This window comes from Thunnus maccoyii, chromosome 9 (genome assembly GCF_910596095.1).
Source record: "Thunnus maccoyii chromosome 9, fThuMac1.1, whole genome shotgun sequence".
Classification (NCBI taxonomy): domain Eukaryota; kingdom Metazoa; phylum Chordata; class Actinopteri; order Scombriformes; family Scombridae; genus Thunnus; species Thunnus maccoyii.
In genome coordinates, this window is record NC_056541.1 from 24,550,915 (window position 1) to 24,566,110 (window position 15,196).

The window sequence follows — 15,196 nt, forward strand, 5'->3', positions numbered from 1 at the left end:
TTAGTTGTCCATTAGAGTCAGGTTTACTACTGTCTTGATGGCTATCATAAGTCATCCAGTGCAGGTTGTAATTGCTTGACTAAATACAGCAGAATTGGCCATTCCATTTATCTCATGGGGTATTGAATATCCTCAGGGACACCTTTATCCCTAAGGTTACTTTCATCATTATATTAGAAAGCTCCGCAAGGTTACCTTGCTAATAATTTCATTTTAACATGGTTTGACTGTAAATCCCTCAATTGTACAGGGGATAATGATTACATTTTAAGTTCAATCAAAAGACCCGATCATGTATTTAATTTCCCCCTACTCGTTTTTATTTATCTGCAGACCACTTCTCATTCCAGTCCGAGTCGGTGTGAAGGTGAGAGCCGAGCAGATTAATGTGGAGAGTTCCCATGAAAAATTATACATTTTTATGGGGTTTATTTATACTCTGACAGTGTGCGTTATATGTTGGCATTCCATCACTGTAGAACTCCCCGGGCTCACAAATTACTGTTGGCCCTAACACCACCCTCACCGTCCTCTTCCCCAGCACTCCATTACCGTACATGCTTACATAATCTACCAGGCACTATTCACTGTAGAACATAATGTAACTCTTAAATACTGCGGGTAAAAACAACTTTACATAAAATAGTGATGATACAGTGATATACTGGTGGCCTCTGCTTAAAAGTAACAAAAACACTCAGGTCATTTTAACCACAAATATCACTGAAAACAACAGTAAGTAAACAGCTCATTTAAATGAAGGCAAACAAAGGAATGTAGCCAGCAGCTCACTGAAAACATTAGCAGGAAATGGAAGCTTTCAAACTGTATCCCAAAAGCAAGAAAAGGGCAGACAGGACTTTATATTTATGGCATAATAAACCTAAGAACACACAGTCAGTATTGTTATTGAACAGTGACACTAAATCTCATCGGTCACCTCGCTCATTTTGACTTCTTTCTTCTAATCCCTCATTTCAGCAAGTTATGTCAACTGTCACTACAATAACTTGCATAAATTTATCAGTGAACAAATCCTCCAGTCTGCAAGATTTCTAACTATCCAACTATCACATGCTTCCCTATCTCTGAGAATGCACAAAGACATACAGCAGACTTATGTGTGTCTGCTTCTGAACTCAAACCTTCACATTGTCCTCCGTTGCTAGGGACAAAGGGGAACTTCAAAGGAAGACATACTGTACATTCACTAGATATTGTACACGCTCTGAGTGGATTTTCATTTGGGATGTTCAGTGACAGAAGATGATTCAAGATGATTTGTGACACTGATCGACTGTGATGAGAAAGTTCACTCAATCAATCAAGTGTAGCCAGGAAATTCAAACTAGGGCTCAACTCTCACTTTTTTTTCTTTTAGCACTGACAATTTTGACCGATAGAGACAATTAGCATTATCTACATTAAGCAGACTGACCGTATTCAACAATATTAGTGCAAGACTTAGCTAAATTATATCTGCAATCACTTCAATTTAACTTTGGAAGTACTTATTACGTTCTCTATTTCGAGTGTATGCTAACGGTCTGCTATCATTCAACACAGTGGATGCTAAAATGTTAGCATAAAGCACCGGAGCAAAATGCTCTGCCAGGAACATACGGAAGACTTCTGTTGTGTACAGCTGTGGTTCCCAACCTTTTTCCTTAAGGGACCCTTATTTTACCACTGAGTAAACTGACATATTTTATCAATGTTTCATATTATATTCAATACATCACAATAACAGTGCAGAAACATTAATAACTGTGGTCTACAGTATGTTCTCCTCACCTAACAGCTGTTATTTTTAAAGCCCTCTGTATTTTGCATACATACCCAGATTGGAGGAGGCCCTTCCTTCTGCGGCCCTGTCCTTCAAACCCTCAGCTATAGACAGCTGCTGTTCATGGTACTGCTTGGCCCTCTCCAAGTCCTGCATGCAGCGGGCAGCGTGACCCAGTCCTGCGTAGGCTCTCATCTCGATGGACTTTTCCTCCAGTTCCTGGGCGAGCTCCAGTACATGAGTATGGTAGGACATGGCCTTGTCAAAGTTACGGTGGTAGTGGTAGGCACTGCCAAGGTTACTATACGCCCGAGCTTCCTCTCGTTTATTTTCCAGGGCTTTGGCAATGCCCAGGTGCTGCTCATGGCATTGGACAGCATTGTCAAAGTCTCCCATAGCGATGTAGACGGCCCCCATGTTTCCCAGCTCTCGAGCTTCAGACAGCTGATCCTTGGACTGCTTGGCCAGCAGGACACACTGCTTGTGGCTGGCCAGGGCGTTTGGATAGTCTCCTATGGCTGTATATACATGGCCCAAGCTGCTCAGGGCCATTGAAGCAGCCTGTGGATAAAGAAAGAGAAAGACAGAAAGAGTAAGAAAAAAAGGTAATAAACTGTAGGCAAATGAAAAAAATCTCAAAATAAGCCTATTAATTATACCCACATTCCATCAACAGTGAGCCATTTTGTTGCCTTTGCATCACAGATTCCCCACCCACACTTAAACATCCCTTTAGCCAGTAATACTGTACATCAAATGGAGGGGAAAAAAAATAAAAAAATATATCAAAATTCCCAAATCTCTTAGGAGGCTTACTGCTCAGAGACCAAACAAAAAAAAAAAACTGATTTGATTTCATCTTTGCTAAGCAAGGAGGGGGGTAAAGTGTGATGCAGATCAGCGCAGCGGCAGGCTTGTTTTAAAGCCGTCAGTTTGCCCACTGCAATCCTGCTTCATGGCGTGCCACCATCAACGGAACAAAGACAGCGCTAATCAGGCGGGTGAGGAGAGGGGTTTTAGCTTCACACCAGAGCTGTGGGGGGCCAACTGGCTGACTGACTGACTGCTGGCAAGACCTCTCTCAGCTAAAAAAAAACATAGAAAACAACATTCTGTATATTCTCATCTACTCCATCTTCTATTTTCTCAAGCGCTGTCCACCTGTGAAACTAGAACTGCGGAGCACGCTGGGTACAAATGCAAAAAGGAGAGGTTTAGCAGTAAAAATGGAGAGTTTTCAGAAAACGCAGTCTTGACCTCCTATGTGACACATTCACTGCACGCTTATTAACTGTTTATACAGAGGGTAAACAGCTGGGAATTGGGGTCAGCTGTCTGTGTGTGAACAGATGTTCAATTAATCATGCAGGACCAGCTAATAAAGCATCTCCTTCCTAAGGTCCCACTCTCCATCCTCCAGCCAGGAAGGGGGCTGGATAGAGGCCAGCAAAGGGCACAGACACTCTGACGGTGAAGGCCACAGTACTGCCCATCTTGTCTAGCTTGGAGCCTCAGCAGCAGGGATGTCCTGGGTCATCTTGGGGGCATTTAGAGCTGGGCAACTAGAAAGTCAAAGTCAGCTACAGTGAAGAATGAACTACTCAATGTAGTTTTTGCTCTAAGATGTTTATGAAATCAGTTTTAATATCCATACGTTCCAAAACTGGCCACTAATCCATGCAATGGGCCTCAGAGGAGGCATGAGCACCACCATCTTGAATACCAAATTTACATAGATATTATTCCACAAATACATCAAGATGTAATTTAAAGAAATGTGCCCGCAGAGTGCAGGAGATATTTTTACTTCGCTCTAGCGCCACATAATGAAAATATTGAGCCCTCTGAATAAATGAAAAGCAAAGTACATTGTTCAGAAAAAAAATCAATACAACAGAACGCTCCCAAAGACGCTTATAAAGACAAACACTTTTCTTTCTTTCATGCGTTCTTTTTCTAAATGCACATATACACCCCACCTAGCTATCTTTCCTTCATTTCACATAGCTGCTGATGCCTGGAACCAATTACCTGCTGACATAAGGACTTCCAGCAGTTTGCTCAAGTTTAAAGACTCGACAAGGCATTATACGGGCCCAGGGAGGCAATTACCCTCCGTCACAACTGTTGCTGTTTCATGTTCCCTGATAGCCTATCTAGGGCTGCTCAATTACATGTGCCTTTTGAAGCTTCGCTCCATCTCTCCGACTCAAACTTCCACTTTTCTGAGCAGAAAACAGAGAGGATTCCTCATCTCTGTCTGTCTTCAACCGAGTGCGGCGGGAGACACAAAGAGAGGAAGAAAGCAAGAGGGGGAGTGCAATCTTTCTCCAGTTGAGATGAGTTGCTCTTGTGATCAGTGTCCCTCTAAAGTGAGACTGCAACGCTGCGTTTTCTCCTCAGATGGAAGCCAAGATAGGCAGATAATGAGGAGCCAGCCTTGCCAGTCACAGAGGATGCACTGTGTTTGGCTCAGGGACAGACACTGGGACCATATCTCTCTCACTTCTGACTGCAGCCCTCTCCCACCGCTGCTCATTTTGAGTCCCCACCAGTATCGCAAAATAACATTCCGTTTGGGAGAGAAATAATTGCCTGAAATACATAATTTCTGCCAAATTGACTTCATTCTAATTTGATTCCAATTCTTCTCCTCACTTATCTTTCCTCCTTCCCTGTTCTTACTCTCTCTCTCTCTCTCCCCCACTTCTCTCGATCCGTCTGCGGAGTCAGATCTGATTGTGTTTACAGAGTCCAGCCCTTCTCCGGATGTGTGCTGATTTGATTAATCCTAACGCCATCCTTTATAAACTGTTGATAAACCGCTGGCTCTTATCAGCAAACACATTTTGCACCGAGGGTCTCCTAATGAAAGGTAAACTAGTTCTGCCTGGGAGAGAGGAGAAAAGGAGAAGGGAGGCAGCAGGGGAGGGCTGAGATGACATGTTAATCAGAAATGCTTTGGCTCCAACAACATTATTCCATTTCTTTCCTCTGACAAGGACAGTGGTTTAGGATTCCTCGCTGATTCTCCTCCGTCAGCCTCCTCTACTAAGTATGTTTATATTCTGCAGCACATTAGAGGAATGGCTGCTTTCATAGCACATGCTAGAGGTAATGTATTGTACTTAGCATAATTACCGCCTTATGTCATGCAGCAGAGCGGCTCTTGATGGCTGGGCTTGGTGGTATGTGAGTTCTGTGACTCTGAGCCCCTGGTGTGTGTTTTATTTCTTACTGTGGAACAGCAGAGTGCTGCCCACCACTTCACTGCTGTGTTGAGCTATGTGGTTGTGCCTCGCCTCGCAGCTGTGTGAATATGCCTTTGAAAATCCTCCTTATTTCACTTTGGACCTATGAGCTCTGATATACTTCAAACAACCAAGGCTATCATCACGGACTGGCAGAGCTTATGGGACAAGCCTGGTTGTCATGGTGATGTAAATGGATGGATTAGGGCCTAACAGACAACCACCACTATGCTCATCAACACGAGTGTTGAACCTCCTCTTGAGTGGACAGATGTAGGCAAACAAAGGCACGGACGAGTGTACATACAAGCATCGACTGCTCTAACAACAACCGTTCTCATGTAAAAAGACGTTGCTTCTTCGACTACACTTGCTAGCTGTATTTTCTAAGAGCCACACGTCTCCACTGACATGGATTAACACATTCCAAATGAAAAGAGATTAGCAAGGTCTGGAATTAACCCTAAATTTACAACCTGGTTAAAACTAATGTTAGGAAGATGGAGGTTCCAAATACATAAGTATACATAACCTCTGGTCACCGGAAAAATGTAAGTAAGATCATTCCAGAGATGTCAACATACCCATTATTTTTGCTATAACCTTAGGGAACCATTGAGAAAGAAATAGAAAGTGGATGAGTGAGAGAGTGTGTGTGTGTGTGTGAGAGAGAGAGAGAGAGTGAGAGAAAGAGGCAAGTTTGGGAGATGTAAGGTGTTAAAGAGCCCGGAGTTTGCCCCTCTGTCCAAACAGCATGTCCTGCAGCAAGGAAGGCCAGTAAAGTGCTGTTAATGGGATTATATGGTAGAAGAGAGGAGTCACTCTCTCTCTCGACAGGAGGGGATGAAGAACAGGTTTGATTCCATTACGACAGAGGTGGGAACATGGCCGTCTTTCACTGTACCAATACCATTTTAGACTATGAGTGCAGACACATGCACCAACTGTTTTCACTTTGCAATAATCAATATAATACCTAAATTACCACAAAAACAAAACAAAAAAAATCAATTATAATAAATTATATAGCACATATTACAATATCTTGATTTTTTTCCGATTAATAAATGAATAGCATAGCCTATAAAATGCCATAAAATAGTGAGAGAAAGACACTACACGAGTTCCCAGAGCCCAAGGTGAGGTCTTCAAATTGCTTTTTTATCGGTTCACAACCTCAAGAATTTAAATTTACAATGAAACAGAACAGACACTTAAAAAAGCTGGAACCAGCAAATGTTTGTCAATGTCTTAAACACTTAATCAAATGCTTGATCAATAATACAAATTGTTTTCCGTCCATTGACTAATTAATCGATCAATTGTTTCAGCACTTAAAAACCAGCTAAATTTTGCAACCGCAATGTTTAAATTCATTAAAATGAACCAGGAGAAAAATATTTGTGCCAAAAGCTACACAGAGTGTGAGTGCACACTGCAACTTAATGCCTCGGTTGAACATCAGAGAAAGCAGCAAGCCACTGTAATACCAATCACTTCAAAAAGATGACTCATGTGACTGAAAACACCCCAGCCCTCCATACAAACACATACACACATACACACATACATGCATGCACGCACACATGCACGCACACACACACACACACACACACAAACAGCTGTCTAATTAAAAGGCAGTGCAGGGGGAAGGTGAGGGGGACCATGCACCAGTGTTTCTCTTAACGAGCTGGGCTTGAGCAGCAACAGGAGCTGGCTGGCAGGGAACACAACTGCACACTGGAGGGAGTGGGGCGTGGGGGAGAGCAGGGTGGGGGGAGGAAGGGGGGAGGGAAGGTGTGTGTGTGTGTGTGTGTGTGTGTCGGGGTGGGAGGGGGGGCAGATAAAAGGCTACGGGAGAGATTGTATTTGAAAGATGAGAGGAGAGAATGCCAGAGACATCCCCAGGTTGAGGATGTCTTTAGATCTGAGATGCATTTTTGACAAAAAAGGAAACATCTCAACTGTAATAAAATCAGAGTCTGAACAGACCAGTCAAAGATGCTCTCAGAAGAAGCTTGAATGATGCTTTCTGCAGGTACACGCTCTCGTCTGTGCGTTCATGTGCAAAAAGATCATGCGTGTGTGTGCGTGTGTGCATAAACGAGTGGGAAAAGACTGTAGCGGAGAGGGAGCGTTCTGGTGATGTCAGTGTGGAGGCTGGGGGGTGGGGATGGATATGATAAAATATTCAGCTGGTTTTATGGGTGTATACTCCATTCGCTTTCCTCGCTCGGTATTTGCACACAGATATGGATCCTATGGGAGCCACCATTAGATCAGCCAAATGACTGCCTCTCTGCCATATCAAAACCTTCTGCTTTTTTAAGCAGGAAAACGCTGTGCTCCGCCAAGCGAGGGCAGGTACAGCTGTGCCTGATTGCTCTCTTTCATACACACACTCACAAGCATACACGTGCACACACACACACACAAACAGCAATCAGTGGTCCACTGTGGCTGGCACAGGCCGAGTTGAATCCAATGTTGCTTCCTCTGGAGCCAAATTACAGACCCCTTTCTCTTTACCTTTCCAAGTTCTGAAATAATATTCATGAGAGTCATAACTGTTGTTTTCAAAATCACAGATGACTGCAAAACAGGCGGCGTGCTCATGTATGCCTTATTTTGGACCGCGTACTCATGGAAATGTTGTTTTTCTTTTTCAGAAGCGGAACAATAAACACAGATATCATAATTAACCTGGCTGTTAACCAATTTCTTTAATCAATCATCTGAGCTAATCTGATCTATTAACAGTGATGAGATACCAGTGGAGCCACTTGTTTCTCTGTGACCTGTGTGACCTCAGGCTTGTAGATAAATGACGCCAGACGGCTTGTAGCTTGATAATTCCTTTAGCCTTCACAGGACATGTTCACAAAGGATTGATTGTCACTAAAGGTCAAGCTACGGGTAAGGGCACTCGTGACAGCTACTACGCTGTCTGTCAGACTGTCTGCCGCTCAAACGGTCACACACTCACACATCCACATATACTGTACACTCGGAAACAAGCACGTAGACGCGCAAACACCCGTGCAGCATCGCATGAAGTAAACTAGTCACACAGACAAGCTGCAGTGCAGGCGATGCTTTTGCTTGTGAAAATACCTTTTCTCGTGTCGGAGCTGTGGGTAGTCTGTGCAGTGGTGCCAGGCAAATGGAAGATCATTTGTGGTTACTCCAGAGACCCAGTATACATTCACCCACACATCCTTACACAGGGACACAAAGTAATACACAAATATGCCAAACGTATCCCAAGGCTTTGTGGGCTCTGCCTGTGTGTGTGTGTGTGTGTGTGTGTGACCATATTTTTGCCTTTGTGCTTGTGTGTGTGTTTGAGGCTATATTGCGGGAGTGGCAAACAGGCAGCCGAGAAGAAGAAACACACGAGGCGCAGAGTAAAATTGGATCTGACAGTCTCCATTGGTGTTGGTGGAAAATTTGACTGTTCCCTTCAAGTGGGGAGATGGGGGTGGGGGGGTGGGGTGGGGTGTGATATTTCAAGCTCTCTCTCTGACAATACGCTAGACAAAACACGGTTTATAGAAACGGCCAAATGTTAAGTGAAGAAAAGAGAGGGAGGGCGGCACGGTAACTGAGCGAGGGTCTTGGCTCCACCTTTCCAGCCCCCCCCTGCAGCCCCTACCTTCAGTAACAACGCTCGTCCCCTGTGACAGGATGTCAGCATTGTTCAAATGCAAAAACAGCCCTCCTGCCTTCTGATATAAACACATGAATCTAAAGTCGGGTTGAGGAGGAAATTGAAGAGGTGGCACACCGGGGAAGCAGGGCACTGTGAATGAATCTTAATGTACTCTAAATCAGAGAAAAGCCTTGAAGGGCTGCACGGGGCTCCTGTTTATTTCTGTACTAAAGTCAAATCTCCACAGGCATAACTGTGTGATGCCTGCTGGTGCAGGGAATCAATTCTTGAGAGACCTTGTGGTGACAGAAGGGGAAATCACAGTAGTGTTTGAAAGTCATTCCAGGAGGGGTTTGAGGTAAACATCAAGGTTTGCCACTTTGCAAGGCCCCGAGCTATACGGACAAAGTAGAGAGAGGCGCATAATGCTATGTAGAGTGGATAACCCGGTCTTCAAACACTAATAAGGGTTTGGAGCAGTTAAAGTGATGCTGCTGAATGTGATCAGAAATGAGTATTCAGATCGGGCTACCTGTTAGCAACAGAAATCTTTTGAGCTAGAGCAAGACAAATGTAGCGATCAAAAGGTTGTGCAGGTGGGAAAAGTAACATGCCAAGATTCTAAAGTTACATAAAAAGGGATGATGATACAACGTCATTTTCAAAGCCTATCCATTGAAAGCTAATTAGCTGTTGTTATGGCTTCCTGCTGGGTCTGAGGACACAGTGCCAAATATAGCATAGCTTGCAGGCCCCCGCTTGCATATGAGAGCATTCAGCAGGAAGTCGGGCAGTCAATCCAAGGACGTAGGACTCCAGGGTTATTCAAGGGCATTTTGGAGGCCCATGCGAGGGAGGCGCCGTCCATGTCAGCCCACACAGCTGGACGAATCATGCCTGACATGCAGGACTACATAGTCAAACAGTAGATGAAAAATTCCATATTGCTAGGTGGCAGAGGAGAGGAGAGGAGAGGAGAGGAGAGATAAGAGAACATAGGTTAAGGTCTGAGGACCTGGATCAATATGAGCTGGGCAGAGCTGTTGCCTGGAGCAGCTTGACACAATGAAATAAATGAAGAGTGACAACCAAATGTCCAGACCCTCAGCACCTCACAGTTCTCTTTGAGAAGGGAGACAGAGCATGTGTGCTGCTCTCCTCTAATCCATCTGCAACAGCAAGTAACTCATGCCTAATGGGTTCTGACCAAATCAGATTTGTGTGAAATAGAAGGATGCATGGCTGCTTTCAATTGCTTTGTTTTTAACTGTGTTTTTCTTTTGTGATATGAAAAGTTGAGCTTCACAAAGTGACCATGAGTCCAAAGCAATGTTGGAAGTGGGATAGTGAGATTGGTTATAAAACAAGTTCTAAGTGTTTACTTGTATGTATTTTGTCTCATTCCCAGTTTTTTTTTCTGATATCTGAAATGATATGAAATGTATAAAATGTCCAGACCTACAGACAGGAATTGTAGAGGAAAAAGCACTGCATGTGTTGTCTGATTTAAATTGGTCTATTCCCACCTCTGTCACCTCAGTATCAGGTCAACAGTAGTGAAAGAGAGGTTATATTGCTTTCCTGGTTCCTGGTTGACATAATAAACTGGTCACTGCCACAAGACAGAAGGCTGTAGTTTTGCTTTAATTATGAGTTAGAGGAAGTTGTTCTCAAAATCAAAAGACTGTGTGTAATGTGCAATTGTCACTACACAGAGAGCTGTCAAACTCAGCTCTACAGAGCTCTTTAGCCTCTTTTAGCTCATTGTTTTAGCTCTGATACACCCACTGTTGCTAACTGTGCATCACCAAACAGGCAACAAATAGTTAGTGACTAACAGCTAAAGAGCTAGATGCCTATCCCAGGAGTTGGTGGAGCAGAGAACTACAAGCTAAAGCGTGAATATTGGAATTACATTTATCAGGTGGCCAGAAACTACATTTCTGATGGGTGCTTATGCTCTTCTGTAGCCTCTATGAAAAAAAAAAAAAAATCAGAGCCGACAACTGCAAAAAAAAAATAAAAAATACGGCCTCCATCAAAACAGGCTCTCATCTCTCACCTGTAAGTTAAATAGCCAGCTCAATCATGCCTTATACTGACTCTTGTCATCATGCTCTGTAGTGTCGGGCAAATAAATCCACAATGACGTGCAGCTGAGAGAGCGAAAGGACCTCGTTCTACCTCCAGCCCGGCACACAAGCCGTTTAAATCCCTTCCTCCCTCTGTGCTTTTATTCCCCAAATGTAATTACAAGCCTGGTGAGGGTGGCTACTGTGGCCTGGGCAGCCTGCGGAACACAGCATCATCACCAGCACTTGGTGGGATCAAACGATGGGGCTGTCCCTCCAAAGCACCTCCGCACCTCGCTGCTTCATAGACTGTGGCTCCTCCAAGCTACGCCAGAATAACCCAAAGCTTTCAGCACCACTGGGTCCTTCGCTTTTAGCCTCAGGAGGACAGAACTGGTCCGACTGATAAAGACTAAAAAGAGGATCTCACTACTGGGCTGTATTATCACATCCATAAACACACTATGCATATGCACATATGCGCACATACACACACACACATGCACAAAGGCACATGTGTGCACACACCACCTCCCACTGCGACGGAGATTTAAGACCATGAGGATAGTAAGCTCCCATGATGGAAACCAAATCCCAGGAACATTCCTTTCCATGTCCCATGCAAGACACATCCGCCTACTGGGGGGGAAGTGTGTTCCTATTTTGAATATAATGTGTGTGTGTGGTGTGTGTGTGTGTGTGTATGTGTGTAAAGGCAGAGGGATCAAAACCAGTATTGCCTAATTAGTTTCCTTAAGACCCAAATTTCCCAAAACAGTACAGCAGAGCTCCACTAATGCCATTCATTTGAAGGCACTATGGACTACCGAGAAGCAGGCAGACAGAAGGAGAAAGATGACGGCAGATGAGACATCAAGGGCGGGCCAGGTTGTGTGGTGTGGGGTGTGGTGCAGATGAGACAGGAAGGGACGATCGGGAAATAATTGTTGCTTTTAAGACATGTTTTCTGGGAGATGCCGGGCCACCTGCCAGTGCTGCCTGTGGCTGTGAGCACACGCCACAGGACTCTGATTGACAGGGAGGGTAAATAGTTGCTAGCAGGGGCCCTGATTGTATCTCTCGCCCATGGCAGAATAGAAGCCAGAGTGGAAGGGTGATTGGCTTTTGTTACAGCCCTTCAGCCACAAATTAAGTTGGCATCTCAGCCAAGCCACCTGAGATGCACATTCGCTTAGTGCTGCTTTCTGCTCCACCCTGTACCCACAAAAAAAAAAAGAAAACACACACACATGCACACAAACACACATCTGTGTCTCCTATTTTTTTACAAAAGTCTTCTGAGGGAAAAGAGAACAACACATCCTAATAGAGAAAGATATAAGCAGGGAAAAGGGTGTTCAGGGAATAAGGAGGCAGAGCTAGAAAGAGACAGAGAGCAGAGAGGGGAATATGTTTACCAAACACTCTGCAGGGAGTGTGTTGGAATTTGAAGGCCTGATTTTTCTGGAATGCCTGTTGTGTTCAGGTCACGCAATGTAAGAAGGGGGATTTGCCAGCGTAGGAGGAATACTTGGCTCTGCTAAACTCTCCCCACTGAGGACAAGCTGAAGCTGAAAAAGAAGGTGCTGCAGGTGGGGGGGAAACTTTGTATGCTGAGCAAGAGCTGAAGAGTGTCAGCTGACTCAGAGGCACCAATTGGATTCTATTTCCACCAGTCAAGAGCGAGAATGATAGGAAAAACACCAGTGTGGCTTCAAACAAAGTGGATTTCTGTCTGCATTAGATTGGCCTCTTCACACTGGAGTGATGGAGCAATCACAGGCCACTTTTGTGCTGCCATTAAGTGACAGGATGCAGGCTTCACAGCCATAACATGCCCTACTGCTGCTTAACAAAAGGCGAGCGGGCTAGTTTAGAGGGCCTAAGAAAAAGGGAGAAAGGAAAGGGGTGGAAATGAGAAAGGAAGGGTGGGAAGGAGGAGGGGGTTAGAAGTACAGCTGAGCCAACACCAACAACTATTACATGACTCATCCCACATCTGCAGCCGCGAATGGCTCGAGCCTAAACTAAGGTGGACTGTAACCAGAGCCTAGCAGGAGTCAGCTGAGAAGTACAGCCAATGGACACATTTTCTTTGTACACTGGAGACTTTACATAACACTTCCCGTACTGTATGTTGAATTGCACTTTAGCTATCCAATAAGGCTCTGACAATGTTCTCTTTGATTTTTTTTTTGTTGATAATTGGTTTCTTTTTTAATTTGGATACTAAAAAAATTGATCCCGATATTACGATATGAATCAAGTTAATATTTTTTAACTTTAAGGTCCCTTTAAACTTAAAATTCTGTTAGGATTTCCCTTAAGCAGTTTCAGAATGTGAAAAATGTCCAAGAATTATATGGGCTGCAAACAGAAAATTAATTCTATTAAATAAATTAAATCTTCTCAATATAAGCTCTGTTTTAAAACAGCATTCAAGCATTACAGGGCACTAAATAATACACTTACACAAATTTGGTATCCAAAAATGCAAAGTCAGAACAAACTCTTTGCTTTTCTTTCAGCTTTCAGGTCCATTACTTTGATTAGCCTCCTGAATCCTTTTGCAATGAAAAAAGCAACAGCATGTGTTATGTCTGTGTGTCTTTTTGCGTTTTTGTCTTATGGTGTAATGCTAGAAAATGCCAACAGGACAGTTTGTTGCTGGGACTTTTCTCTGAGCAGAATGAAATGTACGAGCGGTACAGACCTGTTCTACGTGTCATGAATAGATCGTCTCTGCCTTGTTTTTAACAGGGGAGAAACACTTGTTGGACTCACAATTATAACGTCCTAATCTGAATGAATTTGGAGTTTAATTATGATACCAAAATTAACAAAAAAATAAATACTGTATATAAAACATCATCATCATGGCTCAGGATCATGGCTGCCAATTTACTGAAAGGTTTTTTTTAGATTTATATTGGCATATTTTGGTGCAGCAACTTCTACATTTCAGTATTTACTAGGAAACTTCTCTCACTCTGACAGCTGCCTCTGTGTCTCTCTGCAGGTCTCTGTTCACTATCATCCTGTATTGCAGCTAACAGTGTTACATCACCTGTAGACTATAATATTATCTCCTCTAATATCTCTGTGACTGTCACTTCCCTTGACCGCCTCCCATCACAGACCACTTTGCTTTAGAAAGACATTTTTTTAGCATCTAACTTCACATCAAAGCATTCCCTCTTTTATTTCTGTCCCAGCGCAGCGCTCCTCTGATGACACATCGTTGGCAGCTGGATTCATATTTTCTAATTGTTTTGGGTCCCCTACTACTGTCACTGTCTAAATTTGTTATGTTTTTGTCTGCTGATTTCTGAAGGCAGAACTTAAAGCAGTGCTGTGTTTTTATTCTTTTTTTGTGAATGAAACTCACCCACAAAACAGAGCATGGAGCCTTATATGGTCATTTTAGGGAGCGTGGATTATGCTAATGATCACATCTCACAAACACGCACCTCCTCGTGAACAGGTGGCAGTATCGGGATGATATGAGCAATTTAAGACCAGTTCAGGCAAGTAAGAGAATTTGTTGAATCCGACTTGGAACGTTCGTATGAGCAAACCTCACAAAACAATGTAACTTTTAGGATAAAAATACAAAAATGTTCTTTCATGAAGCTCAGTGTTTGATGAAATAAGTTTGTGGTATTTCCCGTTTTAGTTGGCACATGTTTTTTGGGAGATGTTATGATATAAGCTCCGCTCTGTTGCGAGTTGGACTTTAAGTGGCCGAAGCACTGCCGCACCACTGACGTCTTTTCTATCTTTTGTATGATCAAAACAGTAGCATGTGGTTTGTTCAGCTAAGTCAACCAACCCTGTTGTTGGTGTGGGCTGTTTTGTTCTTAAAATACTGCCATATGATTGTTCCATACCTTTTTTTCCTGTGATTTGATTGGCTGTTGTGCATTGTCAGTCAATGTTTCCTATCAACAGTTAAATTGACGTTTCAATCTTTCTTACTGTTTCAATTTGATATCATGATGAGTGTATACATGGTTTATATCTCCCAGCCCTACTACACAAAGATATCCTGCTTTAATGACACACTGACCCAGACATAAAATCCTATTTGTACAGACTCCTCTGTTTAGTGTCTGTCTGCAAGTACATCAGTGTGTATATATATGGTATGCTATAAACAAGCGGAGTACACACTGGAGACAAGCCCATACAAAACTCATCATCTCTGGGAACGTGAGATTCCGACATAGCCCGGGTAACAGCCATAAAGCGATTTTTTCTCTTGTGCATCTCCTCGGAGCTGCAGGCGTACATGTGCAAACACACAAACTGCACACAAATACAAAGACAACACTGAAAAGGTCCCTTTTGTCTGCTCAGCACTGATGAAAAGCTACCCACTGCGAACTTCAATCACATTCGAAAATGAGTTGGAGACGTGCTGTAACCCCGACAG

General features: G+C 43.5%; 1 protein-coding gene across 4 annotated transcripts in view; it reads right to left on the reverse strand.

Annotated features, from left to right (window-relative positions):
• Positions 1-15,196, reverse strand: part of LOC121903690 (tetratricopeptide repeat protein 28-like) — a 168,546-nt gene that overhangs the window by 33,382 nt on the left and 119,968 nt on the right. For 3 of the 4 annotated variants that reach the window (XM_042420990.1, XM_042420989.1, XM_042420991.1), the window contains one exon: positions 1,840-2,347. In XM_042420990.1, the coding sequence (XP_042276924.1) occupies positions 1,840-2,347 (508 nt within the window). Of the gene's footprint in view, positions 1-1,839; positions 2,348-15,196 lie in introns of those variants that run through there. The other variant, XM_042420992.1, reaches the window with a different exon arrangement.